This window comes from Hipposideros armiger, unplaced genomic scaffold, assembly GCF_001890085.2.
Source record: "Hipposideros armiger isolate ML-2016 unplaced genomic scaffold, ASM189008v1 scaffold_145, whole genome shotgun sequence".
Taxonomy (NCBI): Eukaryota; Metazoa; Chordata; class Mammalia; order Chiroptera; family Hipposideridae; genus Hipposideros; species Hipposideros armiger.
This window is the reverse complement of record NW_017731495.1, coordinates 382,884-406,628: the sequence shown is the minus strand read 5'-3', so window position 1 is coordinate 406,628 and position 23,745 is coordinate 382,884. Positions and strand designations below refer to the sequence as shown.

The following is a 23,745-nucleotide window of genomic DNA, read 5'->3' as shown; positions in this document are numbered from 1 at the left end:
CCCTGCATAGCTGACTGAAATGAAATTTTTAAAAGCAGATTCTCTATTCCCGTTGCATAGTTGTAATGCCAGTTTGTGGTGCAGCACAAGATGGAAGATGGCTGAACCTCTCCTCCCACCACGTTCCTCTGGCGGCTGGACATCTGGGCATTATCCCTGAGTCCTTGTGGGCACAGCCCTGTCCCAAGTAAAGAAAAACAAGAGTCTGTGTCATCTAGGTACTTACCATCTACTGGGGAGACAAAATGTGTGCTCAATATATATGCAATTTGTTTTCCCCAACAGGTCACTATATAGACTAGAGAAACTATAAATGTATACAGGATTTCATTAGAATATAAAATCCCTATGGCTAACACTGCCCTTGATTATACTCTTATTAGGAATTTATAAATCATTTATAGGTGATTTATCGGTGTTGCTAGTTCTTCAATATCTGCCTGTGGAAAAAAATCCAGTTATTTTGAAGGACAAATTTTAGGACCTGTTTTTAAACAAACTACACAGATTTCTTTTACAGAAGTGGGTTTTCCTCAATTCCGAGTGATCAGCAATCTAAGTAATTGGCCATTTCTATCACAGTCTTCTGTTTTCAAGTAGGTGAAGAAAGTTTTCTTTCCTATAAGACAGAGAAAAACATATATTTCTTTCACACACACACACATGCTTTTTTATATCCATACATACATATATAATGAAGTTTAGCAGAAGTTGCTGTTTTAAAAATATTTATCAGAATAGGTGCATTAAAACTTGATAAGGTTTGTAAAATTTATAGAGGCATCCTCTTCAAGGCCTGATGTGAGTTATGAAATCTAATTTTGTTTTCATAGCTCTGTGATAAAATTTTATCAATGTTATAAAAAGGGGTCTTTACTAAGACTGACCGGAAATCTGAACTATCTGGCCAGGCAATAAAAACACATTCCTTAGCTGCAAAGTGTCAGACAAGCAAGGTTTACCTGAAATTGATCGATAAGTCTTCCTTTTACAGTTGAGTGCATTCACTTTACCTCATAGGATAATAGGTTTTTTTAATGGTTTTTCCATTAATATCAGACTTCAGTGTTAGTAAGAAACAAGAAAGACATAAAAGGGAGAGAGACAAGCCATCAAGAAAGAATGTTGTGATCTTTAATGGTACAGCACTTGTGCTCAGATGAAGTGCTTGTGTAAGTGAGGGTTGGGGCTTTTTTTTGCCGACTGTTATGGGTTGAATTGTGTGCCCCTCCCCCGCAACTCACATGTCGAAGCCTTAACCCCCAGCATCTCAGAATGTGATCTTATTTGGAAATAAGATCATTGCAGATATAATTAGTTAAGATAAGGTCATGCTGGAGTATAGTGGGCCCCTAATTCAATATGGTTGGTATCTTTATAAAAATGGAAAATTTGGACACTGAGGGATACAGGGAGAATGTCACGTGACAATGAAGGCAGAGATTGGGTGATGATTCTGCAAGCTGAGGAACACCAAAGATTATCTGCAGACCACCAAAAGTTAGGGCAGAGGCATGGAACGGATGCTTCCTTCACACTCCAGAGCAAACCAACCCTGCTGACACCTAGTTTCTAGAACTATGAGACAATGAATTTCTGTGGTTTAAGCCCTATTGTATAGCACTTTGTTACAGCAGTCCTAGAAACTAACAGACCAATGAATACAGCCATTACAGTAAGAAGTGAGACCCCCGATGGCTTGCTATGTCCTGATGAGCTTCTGAGGGCCTCTGCCATGCACTTGGCAGAGCTCCTCTCACCTTGGGTTGAGCATCCCAGTGTAGCTCACATTACCTAACTTAGCCATCATCAGGCAAATCTTCCAAGCAGGTAACAACTAACCCATAAAGTGATTCCAGTGGACTCACTTTTAGAATCACCAGTAACCGTAACCATGCCTGAAAATTCTACAGCATTGAGAACTTATAAAGGGTTTCTAGGGTGGTTGAATGGAAACAGCATAGGCTTTGAGGTTAAGCAGATCTGAGTTCACATACCAACTCTGCCACTTATTGGTGAGTGGCTTCGGGCAAGATCTATCACCTCTCAGAAGCTCAGCTTTCTCATTTGTAAAATGGAAAAAAGTACAAAAAAATATCTACTTCTAAAGGTGGTCATGAGTGTGGAATGAAACAGACTGTTAACAGAGTTAAAGGTCCAGCTGGCCGGGCACGTGTGGGCACTCGGAGAGCAGCATCAGTGCCCCTCCCTTCCCATGTTTCTTATTTGATCCTCATCCCAAAGCACTTGCTCAATAGTGCAGGAGGCAGGACTCAATTCAGGCCTTAACACCGAGCCTATAACACCGAGCGATCTTTCCCTGGGAGGAACCACCTCCAGTCCTTGGCTGCCGTGGCCTCCCTCTGTTGCTCTAATGAATTTGGGATTGGGTTTCTGAGGGTCACAGTGATCTGGATGGAGGTCCTAGTGACCACCTGTTAGAAAGGCCCTACCTAACGGAGAGCTAGGCTTCCCAAGGTCAACTGGAATGCTGGCTGTCACTCTTGTTGCCCAATCATATCTCGCTACTGAATTGGAATCAGACTTTTAACGTTGTGTGGGGCTGGAGAGATGGAAGTGTCTACTTTCCTCATTTTACAGGAGAGGAGACAGGAGCTCAGGTGGGGCCTCCAACCAGTTAGCATTGAGTTGAATGGTCTCATGAACCGCAGTCTAATGTTTCATCCTATTGTGTCCCCAACAGTCACAGTGTCAGCTTAGGAATGGAAGAACCTGAATAGATCCAAGGATACGTAAAATAGTCTCAGCATAAACCTTTGTCATTGAAGAGAAATGTGGCTTTAGTGGCATCAAGGTCCTTCCTAGCTCTGTGATGCTTAGATCAACACAAGGTGAAGGGGGATTTCAAAATGGCGCTGCGGCTGCTATTTAATCAAGGGGTGTGTCCCATCGGTGCCCTTCCTCACCTACTTTCTGGAGGGAGTCAAGTTTGCTCATCTTGAGCCCCAGCATGGAGCAGCTCCTCAAAGAGCTCATGCGAGTTTCAGAGTAGGTGGAGGGGGTAAGAAGGGGCGGTTCTTCCTTGGAAACCTCCTAAATTGGCTGACTCCCATTTACATGCTGTTTCTGGCAACAGAGATCAGTCTGGGTCACCTCTATGCCACCGAGTAAATATGCTGAGAATTATTACTATTTCAGACAAATGTTTAACTGTTCTCAGGTTATCTATGACACCAAGGGCCAAAGTCACAGCAATCTAACCTGGGAGTGAGTTTATTTTACTTTGTGATTTATGGAATGAGAATTCTGGCCGCTCTGTGGGACTAATTTAATATGAAACATTCAGATGTCTGTCTTATAATGCCATTCATCTTTCCTTAGCCTGCCTGCACCAGGGGGCATGTGGTTCAGAGAGCAGGCTCTCCCTTCTCAGCCACAAATCATCACACTTGTGAAAGCGGGTGACATGTCTTCCCTCCCCAGCCACGCTGCCTGCAGCAGAGGGTCCATCTGGGCACTGAAGAGAGAAGAGCGTTTGCCACCCTATCAGGCCTCAGGAGCGTTTTGAACATTACAGTGAGCAAAAAAGGGGTCATAATCAACACCGTTGGGGTTTGCCTTGTGATGAAGGAAAAATTTAGCCAGTCTATACTGCCTTATCAACAAGTACAAGTCTTACTTTATAAGGAAGTTGTATAATATTTTGTAGATTGATGTGGTAAGGCATGTGCTAGCTCGGGTTGTTATAACAAAGTACCAGAGGCATAGAAGCAACGGACGTTGATTTCTCATAGGTCTGGAGCCTGGACATCCTAGGTCAGGGCGCCAGCATGGTCAGGCTCTGGTGTGACCCCTCTTGGGTTGTGGACGGCTGACTTCTCACTCACACGGCAGCAAGCAGAGCAGAGGAAGGGAGCTCTTCATGGCTCTCATAAGGGCATGAATCCCATTCATGAGGGCGCCATCCTTGATCTCATCTTATCCTCATTAATTCCCAAAGACCCCGTCTCCTAATACCATCACCTTGGAGCATAGGATTTCCATATATGAGTCTAGTGGGGACAAAAATATTGAGTCCATAACAATGCATGTGAGGAGAAGAAAGTTCAAAAAAAAAATCAGACTCTGATTCAATTCTTATATTAAAAAACAGGTACCTTTTTAATCCAGTTACCCTAAATCTTACATTCATTCAACAAATATTCATGAATGTATGCTGTACAGTAATGAATATTCAGGCATTGGGAATACAGGTGTGAAAGCCTGGCCTTACTTTCAAGGAGTTTACAGACCAGTGGAAGAAAGACTATGTCAACAGCGGTGAGTGCCCAGCTAAGGGAAGCAAAGGGAACAGGGGAGCACACGGAAGGAAGTTCCTCCAGAGCTGGGTGTGGGCAGTGCTAGCGACAATTTCCCAAGAAAGATGGAGGAGTGGGATGTGCAAAGGAAGTGAGAGACAAAACACGATTTTGGGGGAACTGAGGAAACATTTAGGATGAGTGGGGTGCAAATTTCTGTGAGCAAACGGGGGTGAAAACTGAGACTACAGGGCTTGGGGGACCCAAAATTCCCAAGGGCATTGGGTACCACGGCGAGGAGTTTGTTCTTTATTTTGATGACGATGGAGGGTCGCTGAAAGTTTTTAAGCAAGAAGGTAAGACAATATGATTTTCATTCCAGAAAGGTCATTCTGGCTACAACTTGGATAAAGAATTGGAGTGGAGCAAGGCTGGGGGTGTACAATGATGAGTTAGAAAACCATCAATATTATGAGAAGATGCTCAACTTCACTAGCTATTAGGGAAATGCAAATCACAAGAACAATGGGATACCAGCTCACACCGGTTAGAATGGTCATCATCAACAAGGCAAGTAACAGCAAGTGTTGAAGAGGAGGTGGAGAAAAACGACCCTCATACTCTGCTGGTGGGAATGTAAATTGGTACAGCCACTATGGAAGGCAGTATGGAGGTTCCTCAAAAAATTAAGACTAGGACCCACCAATACCTCTTTTGGGTATCTACCTCAAAAATCTGAAAACATTTAACTGTAAAGATATATGTACTCCTATGTTCAATGCAGCATTATTCATAGCTGCCAAGACATGGAAACAGCCAAAATGTCCTTTGATAGATGATTGGATAAAGAAGATGTGGTACATAGACACAATGGAATATTATTTTGCCATCAGAAAAGATGAAATACTGCTATTTGTGACCACATGGATGGATCTAGAAATTATCATGCTAAGCAAAGTAAGTCTGACAGAAAAAGTCAAGAAGCATATGATTTCACTCTTATAGAGGATATAAAACTGAAAGCAACAAATGAACAAAACAAACAAACAAATGAAAACTCATAAACACAGACAACAGTTTAGTGGTTACCAGAGGGAAAAGGGGGAAGGGGGAGGTAGAAAAGAGTAAAGGGGGTCAAATATATGGTGACGGAGGGAGAACTGACTCTGGGTGGTGAACACACAATGCAATATATAGATGATGTATTATAGAATTGTATATTTGAAACCTATATAATTTTATTAACCAATGTCACCCCCATAAATTTAAAAAGAATGTGAGTGATAAAAAATAAAATAAATTTAAAAAATAAAGATAACCATCAGTATTATCCATGTGAGCAATGGTCCAAAAGAAGACAGTATAGGTAAACAACTTCGAAGCACATTGAGAAAGTTGCTAGCCAAGCTGGCCTTCCTCAGAAGAGGGAGAGATGGTAACCAAAAAAAAAAAAAAAAATCAAAATCCACAATGGAATTCACCCTATCAAAATGACTGCATTAAACAAGAGGCAAGGAGAGGTCTAACAAAACAAGGTCTGGCATTCCAAATTGATTTGGAAAAATTGCCGGATGCCAGAGTATCTTGAGTTTTGCTGGGATATCTGTGCTTGCATTGAATAGACTTGCTTGCATTCCAAAGTGTAACTTGGGAGTCCAAATGGTATCCATTCTGATATTGCAACCGAAGTCATAGATTTCAACTTCAAGCTTGTGTCACCTGTATAGCAAAGATCCCCAAGATTACCTGAGCAGGTATCAGTTTTGAGGATGCACCCAAGGGCAAGCCTCTCACTGATTGAAGAGGGATAGTGACAGCCCAGCTGAGTTGATTGCTAATTTCATCCCTCAATGGTGAAGGGAGATAAGGACCATAACAATGGTAGGACTACGGGTCTATACTGAAAATACCATGGAGCCCCAAATGCCAGTCATGTCCACAGGTTCCTAAGGAAAGATCAACCCACACCACTGCTTACACAGCCAAGTTGCTTTGTATCACATGATCGCTGACATCCTAATCTAAAGAAATAAGTATAAGGCAGCTATTGGCTGGCCTCCAGCCATTCAATCTTCCTTTAGAAGACACAAAAACTGTAATTCAGATGGTAGACTGGCCCTGGAGCCAAAAGAAATATAGAGAAGGCAGAAAACAGAAGCATGAAGCAGCAGAAACCCTAAGTAGGCAAGTGAGCATCTTAGCATAGAACAGACGAGCCCATGGAGAAGCAGAAAATTCACAGAAGAGGCAAGAGGCACAGAGAAATGGGGAAATCAAGAGTGGGAATGGCAGACCACTGGGTGGCCATTTGGACATTAACAGGCCCTTTCATGGCTTCCCACTGCATTTAAAAAAGAAACATTCAAACTCCTTGGCATGACCTCCAAGATCCCTCCGCATCCAGTTCATAGCCTTTCCCTGCACCTCACCTCATACCTGTCACTCCAGCATTTGAGGTGTCTGCACCATCCCAATAGCCACACACCTATTGCCTTCACCTTTGCATGCCCAGCACCCAAAGCAGTGAGCACCTGGCTGTATTTACATATGAATTCGTTCCTCGAAAAACTAATTTTCTTTGTATTTTCTGTCTTCTAAGGAAAGTGTCTGTCTCCCAACCTATATGGATTTCATTTATGGGGAAAGAGAACTATCTTGAAAATTATCTTTCTGAAGAGCACATGTTACTGAGCTGAAAGAATAGCCTGTGGAATTTCACTGTTAGATAAGCACGCTGGAGAGGCGAGTGTTTCAGGCTTCCACATCAACTAGACTTAGAGCAAACATAGAACAGAGGGGTTCTAGCCTCCCGCCTAACAAGAAGCTCTTTCACTGGAAAAAGGTCACGGTGGCAAAAGGGACCCTGGTCCTGTTCTAAAGCTCTTTCTCTTTATACACATAAAAATACATGAGAAAACTCCAGGAAGCTGGCTATTTCCCCCACCCTCAAAATAACTCTGTTCTGTGATATATATATATACCCTAGCCCTGACATTATTCTTGTGACCTTTAAAATAGGAAGATTTTTATCAGCCCTGAAGGCAGCTTCATTAGCAGGGGAAGCTTCAGCACCTCAGACTCACTTGTTTCGCCTCCAATATCCGGGTCCTGGTTACATTCTCTGGGTGGTTTGTCCTGACCCAAAAACATTTCCAATATTTCTCCAGGACATGGTGATGAATAAACATGAGGACATTTAGACTCCAACCCTCACACCCACAGAAAAGTGCTTCTTTGTCTTCATAGCCCCTGAGCACAGGGGCAAAAGGGTCCACATATGTTCCAGAAACTGGTACTTAGAGCTTCAGCCACTCCCAGCTGCCAGTCGCAAACTCCTGGGCCAGTTTCTCAGTGCGCTCAGCTGGCACTCTCCATCCCAGGGGCATCTGAAATGCTCAGCCCCCGGCCCACCTCAGGCGTGCAGAGCCAGGAGCGCTCAGTTGGGCCTGGGACTCTGCATTCCATCACGCCCCACAGGTGCTGCCTGGGAACATTCAACTTGGAGACCGGTATTAAGAAAGCACCCTTGCCAACCCACAAATGGCTCCAGGGACAGTTGTTTTTAACACATAAAAGATGGGGTTTAAAGGCCCTTAGAAGAGAACAGCAAGGAAGGCTGAGAAGGCCAAAACGCACGGCCAGAGACGAAGGAAAGAAGAGGGGAAAAAGGGGCGAAAATGAAAAAAAGAGATGTAATCAAAACTTATACTTTGGGGGGCACTAACCCTAGCAGTTCTGAGGGTTCCTGCCTCTCTCCCTTTCCTCTCCAGCACAGCCTGCAGGGTTACTTAAGGAGAGTGTGCCTATGGACAATTTCCTTTAAAACAGCCGGGCTGGTGGCACCTAGAGACTGACTGCCCAGCGGTCTCAGCCGGCCTGACAGAGCTGACCACCTTGAGCACCCACACCCAGGCTAAAACCTCAGTATTGATTCCCACGTCCGAAACTTCTAGGACTGATAGGCCAGGACCTAATGGATCCGGCGGTTGACTGAACCGTATATCTATCCCTAAACCGGCGCAGGGATACAGCCGACAATGAGTGATAGCTCATCCAGTTCAGAATCGCCATTTCACTTGTCATATAAATATAATTTTCTGTCTCCTTTCTTCCTCCCTCCTCCGACCCAGTTGCACCCCGGGCATACGCACTTCCTCTCTCCTCATATATATCTATTTGCACGTATGGTACAGGGTGACAGCCTATTGATAGTAGTTTCGTATTACAGACGCGAAGAATTAGAAAATACTACAGCTGGCAGCAGGCACCCATGGAATATCCCGGCTCACGCAGTTGCTCCATTTACTTTCATCAGCACGCGCCTGAGTGGTCTTGGCTGATCTTGCTCTGCAGTTGCTTTTGGCCAAGCAGCCCCAAACCAGGCCATGTATGCAGAATTCTAGTTTATTGTATTGAGAAGAAAACTGCTGCTCTTTCTCTCTGTTTGCCTGCCCTTAGGAGGGGCTGAGATGTGCTCAACAACAGGAGGGAACTCGGGCCACTGGTTTAATCAAAACATCTGAGGAGCACCACCGGGCCCAAATTCCACTTCACTGGACATTTGCCTCTGATTTTGTGGCAAATTAGAACACAGGCCTGTGGGTTTTGATCGTTGCCTTCCAAATGATGACAGAAATATGCTGCCTCAGTGAAGAAACCTCAATGACACTCGGCACACCTAGGCTATTATTAAAGGATAGTTCACAAATGCTGCAACAGCTACTGGCCACCGTCTCTACACAATTCTGTCACGAAAGAGAACAGGTTTATGTTTACCTTTCATTGTCATTGTTTGTTTGTTGCCTTGTTTTCTTGACCCCCACAAAAAATATTTAGTTATTATGAACAATGCAGAAAAACATGGAAATTCATGGTTATCGCTCTAGGAAACCATCTCTGCATTCTGAATCATTACTTATGTGTCCTGTTTTATAAAGCTGATGGAAGCACCCAGATAAAATGCTCTTTATTTATAAGTGCCGTTCACTAATCTCCAAATGTCTGTCAAACTTTCAGGCACATTGTTTTTAGTTAGCTTGCTCAGAAACATGTCGCTTCACTCCAACACTTAATCAGGCAACCAGGGCTAAAGCAGTGGGGCAGAAACATCCCGAAAAGTCCTTGTACTGAGGACAGTCGCAAGTGCTGGTACACTGTTCATTAACATCTGGATCACCTTACGGGTGTCTGTGAACCAGCAGGAAATAAATTTCTGGAGAAAGATTTGGACTCGAGGATGGCTGCTGTAGTATTTAATAATAAATGGTTTCCAGTTGATAGAAAAATATTGAAATGTGACTTCTACATATGAGGCTGATTCAAATTTGATAAACATGTCCCCAAAGGAAATTGCTGGGTTTATTAAAAGCCCAGGAGGGCTGGACAGAATTGCAATAGTCTTCTCCTAGAGTCCTTGCTGAAGGTAGGGTAACTGCTCCCCAGTCCACCCTCCAGCCAACCAACAAGGAAGGTGAATAATAAGGAAAAAGCAGGCCTGTTCTTAGTCTAAGCCAAAAATGGCTGTGAACGGCCCAGCTATTCTGGGATGGCCGTCATCAACAAAGCAAGTGTTGCTGCCTTGCTGGTAAAATGTGATGTGTTGATGACTGTTATATTACATCTAAAATCCCATTTACTTGTAATAGAAAAGTTCAGTTAAGAGTTTTGCCTCATGTCTCCCGGTGCTTGATACAGCATTGTGTGATATTACCAATTTTCGCTTCAGGCATATTCACATGCAACAGTGAAGACTTCACAGGAATTTGCACATTTGATCCAGGGTGAAATTATGCCATTTTCATAGCAAATCAACTTCTCCTTGGCAGCAAAATGATAAGTACTTTTGCACCTAGAGAAATGTCGTTGTTTTCAAGGAATTTTGAAAAAAAAAATTAGAAAGTGCTGTGTGTATGGAATCATGGTCCAGTCATTCTAAGGAGAAGGCCAGCGGGTTAAGGATCCTGGTGGCCCACTTTCTGACTGGGAGCACATTCCTCAACTCTTTTGTTTCGACTTTCTTGTTAAAATAAATAAATAAATAAATAAATGAAGCAAAACGGGGTGGGTCACATGCAATCATTTTCTCCTACACGTCACAAAGCTGTTCTGGAATGCCTTCACATCTCTAACATCGCACAACATGGAGAGAAAATGTCTGCAAAAGGGCAAATTGCTGTGGATGTAACTTGTGAAATTTCACCTCCATGGGCTCTGCTTTTAGCAGTGTTGGAGGCAGCAGGAATTTATTCATGCAGCCCTACTGATTTGCAGACTGAGAGTAAATACAGGGCCTTTTGCAGCAATTACCGGAGCCCCCTTCAGTAGGAATGATCTACTGCCTTCCAGCGTCGCATTAAAGTGGGGGGTTGAGGAGCGAGCCCAGCTGAGCCATTCTGTACCCACCTAGCCAGCCTGCAATTTATATTCAGACAGAGCTGTGAGTGGCTTTCAGAAGAGGAGAGAGAAAAAGAACATTTCTCTGGAAATTTTCCACTAGGACCAGAAACCGAACTCTGATTTGTCACTGCTATTAAAAACAAACAAAAAAAAAATGATTCTTTCTTCACGACAGGGAGAAATTGACAGGTAAGTCCCTCTCTTCCTGTAGGATTGATACCTAAGATGGTTAAGAATCTCCCTTGATCCCTTTATAAAACAACACACACACACACACAAATCATTACATGACTTTTTCTTCAAATAGTGCATAGATCCTCTCCCAGAATTGCCGTATTGAAGACACAGTCTATGACTTTTGGTTACTGAGCTGATGTCAGGAATTATCCAGCTTCACCCTGTGTACAACATGTAGCTGTACCCCACCAAGCCTTGCACTGTCACTACAAGCCAAACTGAGGGGGAACAGGAGGAGGGAAGATCGATTCGTATGGCTTTCGGTGGCCATCAGCCATTTCATTTTCATTCAGCAAATGGGGGATTTTAACATGGAGGTTTGGAAAACACGGTGGCTGAGTCAGAAAAATGTCAATCTGGGTCAAATTTAACGTTACGTGGTCAAAAAGTCTATTTTACTTTACCCCACTAAATTATTTTGCAATAATAACTAGTAATTTTCTTTTTTTCCCCCCTGGAAAACACACCTAACATAGTTATTTTACTGCCATTGCTTTGTCCAATTTTGTTGCCTTTCCAAGAGTAGGTTTGAGGCATCAAATGCCACTCTACATAAAATGTGAAGTGTAAAAACTTTTCAAAGAGACTGCATAAAACTAAAAAGGATGAATAGTGTGAGTATATACATAGAGGCCACACCTGCAAAATACAGCACAAAATGTGATGGCTCCGCTAGGAGCTGTGTGGTTGTACCAGACACCGCAGCTTCTGAGATGGAGACACCACAATGTCTGTGGCTTCAGGGCCCTGCTGCCTTCGGATTCTGGCATAATTTGCTCTGACTTCTATCAGTTGCTTTATCTCTGTTAAAAAAAAAATTATTTTGAGAGACAAATCAATGTAAATAATGAAAAGTCCAGGGTAATGAAACGCTCGAAATTCCCTCAGAATCCTCGACTCCCACACTGGACTCTCTCATTACACACTTGACTTGCTTATCACACCAGATATATATTAACATTCTTTGGATTTCTACAGAATGGCAGTTGTTAGAGAGGGCTTCCTTCCAGGTTTTTTATAAAGCCTGAATTGAAAGCTAACCTACAGTGGTCTAAAAATTGAACCCACTGAAAAGATGGTAAACACAGCAGTGAGAACAGGGTTCAGATCTCATGACAAACAGCATAAAGCACTCTTTTTAATTTTGTTGGGAGTTTGTGTGAAAGAAACCATTCTAACCGTGTCTGATTTGTTTTGCCAAAACAAATTCATTTTTCAAAATCCCAATGTGATTCTTTGATGACTAACTTCCACATGCTAAATGTTTTCACATTACAGTACATAAAATACACCTAACATATTTATTTATAGTGTTATTATGTAGTTATTATATAGTGTTTTGTTTTTATAAAGTGCTTAGTTTTAAAGTTTTGAACCTCCCAGGCTGTCTTATTTTCTACTACATAGTTAAGACAGAAAGTCACAGAAAAAGTATGAGAGAAATGATTAATTAAATGTCCCTTAATAAATACATACAAGCTAGTAGCATTTCTCTCTTTTTAAAAAAAACATTCTGAATATTTAGATTTCTACTAAAGAATTATTTCTAACTTAATTATTTCAGAAAGAAATAGTAAAATGGCACTCATATAGTAAAATATGTCTCTAAAGAACTAAACTAAAAGTCTGCTATCAGATTTTCTAGAACATACGTCACTTACCGGGAAGAATTCAGACAATCGTGGAAAATGACTAACGCTTTCAGCCTATGAAGGTAACATGGGGACCTACTTTCACAGGAAAAAAATCAACTTTCCCATCATAGTAATCCATGTGGTTGCAGGAATGAAGATGCAAAAATGAACGTTTGTCCACACGGCCTTGTCACAGGTCCACAGAGCTACCATGGAGGAAAATGGTGGGGAGAATAATATTTGCATTTCTAATTTTCTCTCTTCCCTTCACAGTTTTTACTGGTAACTAGCTTGCTTCTGGGAAAGCGGCCTACATGTCTCACTGTATTTTGGATATCTGTTTGGCTAGGTTGCCTGAAGCATACTTAGCTTCATTTAACAGAAAGGCTCAATAAACACAGAGAGGCCCGGAGGGCAGGGTGCGGACAACAGAAGGCTACCCCAAGAGGATGAAAGATTAAGCACAAAGAATGAAGGCACTTGGAAAGCACCTCCGACTTCACCACGGGTTTTGCTTACTAGTCAGTGGTACTGTAATATTTCAAGTGTGTTCATGTACTTGATCAGGCTGAAAATTCTTTCAGGGAAGGAACCCTGACAGATTTCTTCTATAAGCTTTGCACTTTGGGAACACAGAAAGCTGTCAGCTCATACTTAGTGAGGATAAGAACCCCACCTTTGGTGTTCTAAGTAACCACATAGTGAAGGTCAACCAGAGCTGAGGTGCCGGGTAATGGTGAGCGATTGGGACAACAGAATACAAAGAATACAAAGATTGGAGGCTCTTCCTTAATACAGGAAGGTGCTGGAGGGAGAGCTGCAGTTTCCCTCAGAACAGTGTTGGGCATCCCACTAAATTCCTGTTTTTCTGCTTTTTCATCTTCATTCCTAGTCTTTTGTTCCTTCTGGGCTAAATGTGAAGATATGATTGCAACTGTTTTAAAAGCTTTTCGTTTACATACCTTATATATAACATAGTAATAATGATTTATGGTAACATTTTAAAAGACATATTCTAGCTTTATTATTTTAGGAATCCTAGGTAACTCATTTCCCAACCTTTATAATTTCCTTTAAAGTGATATCAATGTTCTTCTGAAGTTGCTAAAACTTATGTCTTTGCTAACATATGCTTACCTACTGAAAGGGCTTTAAATTCCTCAGGATAAATAGGATAAAGGGCAAGAGTTGGTTTAAAAACAAATATATGTTCTTTTCCACTGCTATTATTTATCAAAGAAAATTATCAAGGAACAGACAAGATGATAAAAAACGAGCATATATTTACTTATACTAAAGAAAGGAAATATGCAAACTGAATAGTTGCTATTAATAAAACATTAAGTTTTAAATAACTTGAAAAATAGGAAGTCAGCGGAGCCTCACTTTCCTCCAGGTTCATGTTAAGGAAATACCTTCACACTAGGCCCTTTAGAATTTCTGCAAACAAGCCCCTTGGATAAGACTCAAGACTAACGGAACATTCACTAAATTTTTTAGAGCAAATAGTGTCAACAGTGAGGTACCAGCACATAAATATATAAATTTAAATTTAGTAACGTGGAGTAGAAAAGTATAGGGGAGGACAGTTACTAAAAATCGTAATGGGATATAAAAATTTAGTAAGCTCTTTGCAGAAAGACTGAATGCTTTATTTCTTCAGAAACTTGATGGAAAAGAAACCGTCACCCATACCTTTTTGGGTGATAAAGCCATGTCCTGTGGACACACACATGACCATGTCTCGCTCTACGTCATCCCACGACTGAATCAGCTCTCCATTTGCAGTGTACAGTGTCCTGGCTGGGTGGGCCATTTTGAGACGAGAGGAGCAGTCATCCAGCAACTAAAACACAAAGGGATGGACATGTTGGAAGACGGATTGTCACAATATAATTAAGTAGTAAAGAATCAACTCTTTTAAGAGAACTGTTATCCTGATTTGAACACTCATTTTACTGATGATTGTTAGAAAGAGGTATAGAAGGAGATGGGAAGGAATACAGAAGTTCCCCACGTACTGGAGCAAGGAGGAACACCCATGCAGTTCAATAGACTTTTTCTTTCAGTTCTCCAGTTTTCCATGTGGAAAAAGACTTCTTGCTGTTTAAGAAATGCATAAATAAGAACTCTGGTTTGAGAATCCAGACTTGTCAGAATAGCCAATTCACCGTGTCCCGACCCCCACCCCCAAACACACACACACACACACACACACACACACACACAAGCAAGGAACTAGAAGAACAAAAGCACTGGTCTAGAGGTGAGGAGAACTGGTCTCTGGCCTCTGTCTGACCTCAGACAATTCAGCCAACTTCCCTACAAAAGAGTCTCCTCAACTATAAAATCAAAGTTTTTGTCTAAGACCTCTCTGACTGTCATTCTATGATTAGGAAGTCCTTTTTTTTTTTTTTTTAACTGGATAAATTTAAAATCTTTTTGGAGGGGCCTTATTTAATTTCTCTCAATTTTCCTTGAAATATTCACTAAAACACCTGTACAGATGCAAAGTGTCAACAGTACTAGAAATCTTGGTCAACATGCTGCCAGACCCCTAAGAGAAGCTCCATTAAAGTGTGACTAAGACTTTAAGATTAAATAATGAAAGCAAGCAGGAAGAAGTAAGAGGTTTCTACACGCCTACTTATAGGACTTTCACCTGTCATACAGGCCAAACACCTGTTCCTTCAAAACACAGGAGCCAAGTCTACATCAGCTCCAAATCGCCATTAATACTGCTTTTTTAGATCTATTTAGGGGCTACAACTCATAACAATGCAGACTGGCAGAGGGCAATACCGGGCACATGACATCCTGCCTCTGGAAAATGAATCAGTGATATGAAGCAAGATAAAAGTGATGAGACAATGCAATTCTCAGAGCACAGTTTTCACCTGCTGTTTTGAGCAAGGGAATGAATGAATTGAATAATAATTGAAATTACACAACAACACATTCCCCTCTGCAGAATGGAATAGTCAGAGAAGGGCAACAGGAGGCTGATGTTAAGTGCAGCCCTACCTCTCCTGCTAAATATCAGCCAGGCAGCAGCAATTTGACTAAATATTGTGCGTATGAACCAGCCCTCCCACTTAAGATTGAGGGGAGAATCCTTACAGTGCCCAAGGGAAAATTTAGGGAAACCAAAGAGAAATAATCTATCCTGCCTACTGTCAAGAAATTATACCCTATAGAAAGAGGTATAAGTAAAAAAAATGAACAAAAATAAAGTAAAAATGTAAAATATCACTAAAAAAGGACCATGGGCAAGGAAAAGAAAAACCAAATCATTCTAACTTTCTAGTTATTCGTGTGGGTGAAAGGTGCCATTTCTTCTTTTTTCTTTTGTTAAGAATATTTATTTTTATGATTATAACCAGTGTAATAAAACATAAAATCAGAATAAGAGAAATAGTTCTTCTGAAGAATAAGCAAAATCACCATGATTAATGACTTTAATATAATTTCATTCTTAGAAAATTTAAGTGAATAAAATGAGAAATTAGTAACAAAAAGAAGAATGCTTAATAAAATGGTCAAGCATAAAATAAATTCTAAAACATCAAGATTTTTTGTTCACCAAAAATAGGCATTTAGAAAATAAATACAGTGGGGGGAATCATCCCAACAGCCAAAGCAACTAGGACTAACAATTATTTTTAAATACGAGACCTTCATAAAAATTATAAAATTTTACCGAGGGACAAAAAACAAAGATATATACAAGAATGAGACAGAATTCAATTTAGCTTCAAAGACTTATTAATGTAAAAGGTGTTAATTCTTATGAAATTAACTAATAGCCTAACACAACTATAGTCAAAACCCCTGTAGGATGATTTTAGGGCATTGAAATGTAATTCCAAAATTCATCCATAAGAATCAACAGTGAAGACAAGCATTCAAGTAATATTTGAAAAGAAAGTACAGCAATAAGTAACTTTTATCAGACATGAAAATATATTACTACATTATAATAATTCAAGAAGTACTAGGTACATTATATAGCTTCAAAACAGAAACTAACATATATAAGAATTTAATATATTATAAAGTTTGTATTCCAACTTAGTGGGGAGAACAAAAAATGATTAGCTAGTAAACAGGGCTGAGATGATAATTTTAAGACAACTATATAAAGCAGAAAAAAATAGCTTCACTCAAATATTACACCAGAAAAAACTCATCTCTAAAAACTTGGAAGAGAAGTCACATGAATCCTTACATGACCTCAAAAGACTATTTGAACATCAAAAGCAGTGAACAAAGTTATAAAATATATTAATTTCTGTCCACTGAAAAATCCCATAGACACAATGGAAAACTGGAAATTTGTTACAATAAACCTGATTGAATTGCATATAATAGCTTTACCTGATTTTTTTTTTTTTAAAAAAGAAAGAGAACTCTTACTCGCGTGAGAAATACTTCTAATAGAAAAATGGCAAAAGATTTAACTGGGAATTCACAGGTGACTAATAAACAGTGAAACGAACAAAACAAAGCAAAGCAAAATCACTTTACAAGTAATTAAAGTCATATACGTTAAATTATGGATAGAACATTTTCTCTTGTCAAACATGAAAATACATGCTTCTCAATGACTGTGCTTAGCGTTGTTGATATCTCTTGTGTATCACTGGTAAGTGGGAGCTCTCATATACTACTTGTGGGAGCACAAACTCCTGAAATATTCCTAGAAAACAATTCAGCAATAGCTATCAAAATTCTCAAGCATGTTTATACAATTTGACTTAGCATCTAAGAATTTATTTAGGAGAAATAATCAGGAAATTAAGTAGATTTACATATAAATGCATTCAGTGAAGCATGTTTTATAATGGCAAAAATTTAAAAATGACTTAAATGGCAAACAACTGAAAACTGGATAAATAAATAACAATCTATTTGACAGAAGATGATGATGCCATTGAAAATAATGTTTTTTAAAGAATGTTAAATTATATGGGGAAAATGTCACAATAATTTGTTAGGTGAATAATGCAGGTTGCAAAATTGTTTATACCTTGTGATCTACTGTGATCACAATGCCAAAAGAAATGTAACTGCAGAAACCATAGAAATATAACTACTAAAATTATAATAACTGTGGTTATTTGTAGGTGATAGAATTTTCATTTCCTTATTGGTGCTTTTACTTTTTCTAATTTTAATACAATGACTATACGCTGTTTTACAATTAGAAAACAGAATAAATATTATTTGAAGAATCAAAAATTTCAATTACAATAGATTTGTATAGTTTTCTTTTGTAATTCTTATAAATTTTCCATAACAGTAGTCACTGTCTTAGTCTGCTTGGGCTCCCAAAACAAAGGGCCTTCAACAGCAGAAATGTACTTCTCACAGTTCTGGAGGCTGGGAAGTCCAAGATCAAGGTGCTGGCAGATTCAGTTTCTGGTGAGAGCTCTATTCCTGGCTTGCAGACAGCTGCCTTCTCTGTGTCCTCACACGGTGGGAGAAGAGAGAGAGAGGGATCTCTGTTTTCCTCCTCTCAGAAGGCCACAAGTCCTATTAGATTAGGGTCCCACCTTTATGACATCAGTTAACCTTAACTGCCTCGTAAAAGCCCTATCTTCAGATACAGTCACATTGTGGGTTAGGGCCTCAATGTAAGAATTGGGGGGGAGGGGGAACAGTGCAGTCCATAGTAGCTATTAATTTTTTTGCTGCTCCAAGGCAACCAAAGGATATGACATTTGAGTTTCCATGTAGGCTGGGGTTAATATGTATAGCTAGGTCTCTGGGAGGAACTTCTGTAGCTTGAAAAGATCTCACAGATAGTAATTCTAATGTTTTTTTCCTACATTACCACTAAAATGTCACTATTCTATTGAGATCAAGTTTCCCATTTATAATTAGAAAAATGAATGTTATTTAATAAAAACATATACTAAATGCAAAATAGGAATTAAATAGATCACATTTCACTTGGTTTTCACAAAAATCTATTTACATGAGACAAAGTCAATGAGTTTACAAAATTTTTAAACAATAAAATTTGAAACTAAGGCATTTTCAGTATGATTAGATTCTAAAATATCTAGTCAGTTTATAACCTTTAATGACATTCTTAATTCTCAGTTTTTCAAATGTATCTAAATTTACTCAAGTGTCTTTTTGACAGTGGGTAATATAAATTAAATGTTTGTAATTTTGGGGATAAGAAAAGCTCATAATAAAGGAACAAAGTTCTATGCATAATTCCTCACCTACAATCTAATTTGTGACTAATTTCCCTAGACCAGGTCTTCTCAGGGCGGGGCACCAGGGCTTCATAGAACCATGACATATGTCCTGTGGACGTTAGGTCCTTTTCTCTACAAATCAAAAGGACCTGTTTCTCATTGTCTCATCTTCCACTCAGACATTCGGAACTGTTCCTTGCTGAGAGACGGCACACTGATGTTGAGATTCTGTAGCATCAGAGAGATGTTGCAGGGATGGGAGAAGACAAATGCTTCAGGTCGATAGAAGGAGGGGCCCGCGCAGTCATAAATCAGAGAAAGATGCTGGCCCTGAAAAAAAAGCCACTCATCTGGTGAGGAAGCCACCTTGGTGCACTGATGACAGATGAGTCTACCTGAGAGCTGTTCTAGCCATGTTCAGAGAGGAGGGAGGAAGGATGTGGTTAAATCATCTAAAATAGACACAGGAGTGAAAGAAGCTGAGGGAAAGTCTGCATTAGATAGAATTCGAATGCTATCTGGGGGCTTCATTACAGAAAGCAGAGTGAAGAGCTTGGAAATAATGTTCTGTTCCTCAGCCTTCTGGTGCAAGTACCAACCACTGAAGCCTTGAGCCTCTCTGGGGTCGGTGTCATTAGCCAGGCTCCCCCAGTGCAGTGAGCCCTCTGCTTCCTGGTGTCTCTTTGTTGCACACACAGAGTCCATGTTCCGGGAGCATTCTTTACAGCATGATAGCCTGAAAGGATACATTTCTAACAGATCACAAAGAACCATGCTGTAAACATGAAGAAGAAAGCGATGAGAAAGAACATGTTTTTAATAAAGCAAAGGAAGAAATCATATGCAGAATACTTTCTAGACATTTCCTAACTATCTTTTTACACACTGAGGCCACATTAGTCTCCCCAAGATATTGCTTTCACAATGCCATTACCTTATTCAGAGACAAGTATGGTTCAAGCATTTTAGTCTGGGATAGTGTTAGGGACTGAACTGTGCTCCCCCCAAGACTCACAGGTTAAAGTTTTAACCCCCAAAGTGATTATGTCTGGAGAAAGGGCCTTTAAGGACATAACTGAGGTTAAATGATGTCATAAGGGTGGGCTACTAATCCGACAGGACTGTGGTCTGATGAGAGGATGAAGAGACTTGAGACCCCTTCTTTCTCTCCCTGTGTGCACAGACAAAAGGCTACGTGAGGACACACAGCCATGAGAAGGCAGCTGTCTGCAAGCCCAAAAGAGAGGCCTTATCAGAAGCCAGCCTTGCTGGCACCTGGCTGGCACTTCTCAGCCTCCAGACCTGTGAGAAATCAAGTTCCGTCTAAGCCACCCAGTCTGCGTTACTTGTTATGGCAGCCAGAGTAGACTAACACAGATAGTACGTGCGATCCACCATATGCTTTTAAACCATCTCTCCAGTTGTATTTCTCCCCATTGATCAGTCCAAACACCAGCTACACTGGAGATGATTTATGAATTCTAACATCCATACCTTTGTGGGTGGTGCCTGTTACCCTTGTTAATGATTTTCTCTGCCTAAGATGTTGAATCTTACCCATTTCTCAAATTCTATATGAGGCCCTGATTGATTCCTCTGTGGAGCCTTTCTCCTTCACCCCAGGTGGGCATAGCGCTCCCCTCCTCTGAACTACTGAACTCCCTGCCTGCACTACTAATTTGACTATATCACATGCTATTCATACCTCTCTAAGGAGAATGTTAGCTCCCTTAGCAAATACACTTTTCTTACAAAAACCCTCTGTGTTCATCACAACAAAATACAGAACACATTTAAAAAAAAAACACACAAGAAAGAAATACCACCTTTATTAAGTCACCAATAATAACACCATCTAATGAATACTCCCCAAAATAAAATCTTTCCAGACTCTTTTTCTAGGTGTGTGCATGTATTTATACAGAATCTAGCTCCACATGCTTTATATTATGCTTTTTCCGCTTAGTAAATTTTAAACATTTTTATGGCCATTATTCTTTCTAAAGTTGATTTTGAGTTATAATATTCCATCCTATGTACAATCATTCATTTAACCAACTCTCTATTGATGAGTGTTTAAATTATTTCTAATCTATCTGTGTTACAAATAGCCCTATGATGAATGTCCTTACTAACCAATCTTGGCATAAGTTCATGAAAATATCCTTGGGATAAAGTTCAGAAGTGTGTTTGCTGATGATATGAATAGCCACATTGTCCTCCAAAAACTTGTAGTTCTATCAACATGAGAGTGCCCATTTCTCTACACATCCAAGCAAGCCTTGATATATTTTCAAACGCTTTGCCAATTTGATATTAATTTAATGAGGGCACAGACCATGTGTTATTTTATTTCTGCTGCTGGTACCACTACTATTGATAGCAACCTGTCGATTACACTGCACTATACAGTTTTCAAAATCTTTTCACGTATATAAATTAGGATACCTTACAGCATCTAGTACAGTGCCCTCCATGTACAAAGTTCATCAAAAAATGATATGATCATGAAATGATATTTATGGAGTGCCTTTTATGTCACGTGAGAGTCACATAAATCAAAAAGTCATTCCACTGTATATATGTAATTTTTGAAAAAGACACCATAAGTTTTTGCTGTCCTGGCTCTGATAGGCTGTCTTTAATCCTATAGTCCCTGATCTACCTTTTACCTATTTATTAATCATTTCATATTCCCTCACTAATGTATCAGTTCTAGTTGCAATTGTTATGTGCATTTTAAGACTTAGCATCCACAACACTGTCTGAGATTTCCATTTTTTTTAATTTTTTTGTTTTTGTTTTTCAATTACAGTGTACATTCAATACTATTTTATATTAGTTTCAGGTGTACAGCATCGTGGTTAGACGTTTATATAATTTACGAAGTGATTACCCCCAATTAGTCTAGTACCCACCTGGCATTACACATAGCCATTACAACGTTATTGACTATATTCCCTGTGCTGTACTTTACATCCCCACTACTATTTTGTAACAACCAATTTGTATTTCTTAATCTGTTCTCTTTTTTCACCCAGTCCCCTAGCCCCCCACCCATCTGGCAACCATCAGCTTGTTCTCTGTATCTATGAGTGTGTTTCTGTTGTTTATTAGTTTATTTTGTTCTTTAGAGTTCACATATAAGTGAGATCACAAGGTATTTGTCTTTCGAAGTGAGATTTTCAATGAAACTATCGAGGGAGAAACATTTCGGCTTTCTTATACTGAATGTTCTAGAATGTTCTCTCTTGAAAAAGCTTTCGCTCTCTTTTTTAAAAATCACTTTCTTCTTTTTCCTATGTGTATGAGGTTCCTTTACTTGTATTCCTAGTTTTGAGTACATTTTCCACATTTTCAGCTCTTTCTCAAATATAGCAAACTGGTTGTCTACTTCTAAGATGTGATTGCTTTCACAGTTCTTATTCAAAGTCCCTATCAAAGAGGAGCTGTCTCTGTCACACTTGGAAACTGGACCAATATTCAGGTGCAGAACTCCTCTGAGGGCAACTCCTACTCCAGGTGCCCTTATCAACCTGCCCGAGCTCCTCTAGACCAGTCTGGGCATCATCTCGCTTTGCCCCCCTTCCCCACCAACATCTCGCCTTTATGTGACTTTCTCTTGTCCCCCTAAAATTTATAAAAATACATTTCACAAAATAAAATTCAAGCAACTATTTAAGATACACTGCAACAAATAAGGCTTTTAAAAAGTCTACCGGGTCGGCCGAGTGGCGCGATGGTTAAGAGCTGGCTTGGGACGCCAGAGAGCCCCGGTTCGGATCCCACATATGAGGGCCAGTGACACTGCCCTCTACAGCTAAGATGCTGAACAACAGCTCAACCTGGAGCTGGGCTGCCCTGAGTCACCAGCGATGGCGGAGGCTACAGCCCGTGCTGCAGTGGGTTGTCATGGGCTACCGTATGTAGCCAGCAGCCAGCGTGAGCGGCCAGCAGCTGCAGTGAGCGGCCATCCAGAAGCTGGCGACTGATGTGCCTCGCCCGGGAAGAGCGCAATGATGGTGCCAACTTGGGCCAGTGAAGCAACATCCTCCACAACTAGACTGAAGAACAAAACGACAGCAACTTGTCTGTTCCCCTTCCCCCAATTCCCCAGCACTGTTCCCATCCCCCCAATTCCCCAATAAAAATCTTTAAAAAAAAGTCTACCAAAATCCATTACTTGTTGGTGCCTAAATATTTTATTTAAGGACTAAGACAAAATGTCAAATTTCAGAAATAGCCTTGATATTGCAAACAATAAATAAACTGTTACGCATCTTTTTCTTCATCAATATTTTCACTTAGGAGAAGTTTGCCCGTTCCAGGACTGTGGGTATGAAGGCTATGATAGTTATTCTCTAATGAAGATTGCTGTTTGCTCTACAGAAAACATCAAGTGAATGACACCTGACTGGGGGGGCGGGCGGGGAGACTGGGTCTAAAATGGAACAGGAAAACTATTTTAAATTACTTCCAAGTTTAGATTTTGCTCTTTGGCTGCCGTAGGTTTAATTGTCATTGTTCAGGGTTAGCCTAGTGTCATATTCTGGTTCACACATATGTCAGACAGCATTGGACTCCACATTTTCACACATAGAAGCTCATTTAGTCATCACAGCAATCCTGTGAGGAAAAGAGTATTACCATTCCACAGCTGAGAATATGAGGGTTAGAGAGGGAAGCTAATTTGCCTGACCTAACCGTCTAAAAATGTCTGAGATGGGATTTGGACCCAGGCCTGTGAAACCCTTGCCTTTCACATCAGGTTTACCTCTGAAAGCGTTCTGCCGCAGGCATACGTGCCGTCTTCAGGTCTGCCTCCATTTAGGTAAATCCAAACTCGTTTTGTGTTAGGTTGCTCATATAGTCTGCTCTGCTTGAGTGCTACATGTTTCGTTGTAATTGGAGAATTTCTCTTGGATTGCTGTTCTTGGACTTCAGAAAGGTGTGCCTGTCAAGAAAAGCCCAGAGAGTGCCATGTTTAGAGAACTGTTTGTGTGTGTG

General features: G+C 40.3%; 1 protein-coding gene across 1 annotated transcript in view; it reads right to left on the bottom strand.

Annotated features, from left to right (window-relative positions):
- Nucleotides 1–529: 529 nt before the first annotated feature.
- Nucleotides 530–23,745, bottom strand: part of DCDC1 (doublecortin domain containing 1) — a 392,688-nt gene continuing 369,472 nt past the window's right edge. Inside the window, exons 37-40 of the mRNA XM_019650696.1 lie at nt 23,513–23,692; nt 14,222–14,372; nt 11,532–11,695; nt 530–619 (exon numbers count right to left, since the gene is read on the bottom strand). Of these exons, the coding sequence (XP_019506241.1) occupies nt 11,565–11,695; nt 14,222–14,372; nt 23,513–23,692 (462 nt within the window). The 3' untranslated portion in view covers nt 530–619; nt 11,532–11,564. The remainder of the gene's footprint in view (nt 620–11,531; nt 11,696–14,221; nt 14,373–23,512; nt 23,693–23,745) is intronic.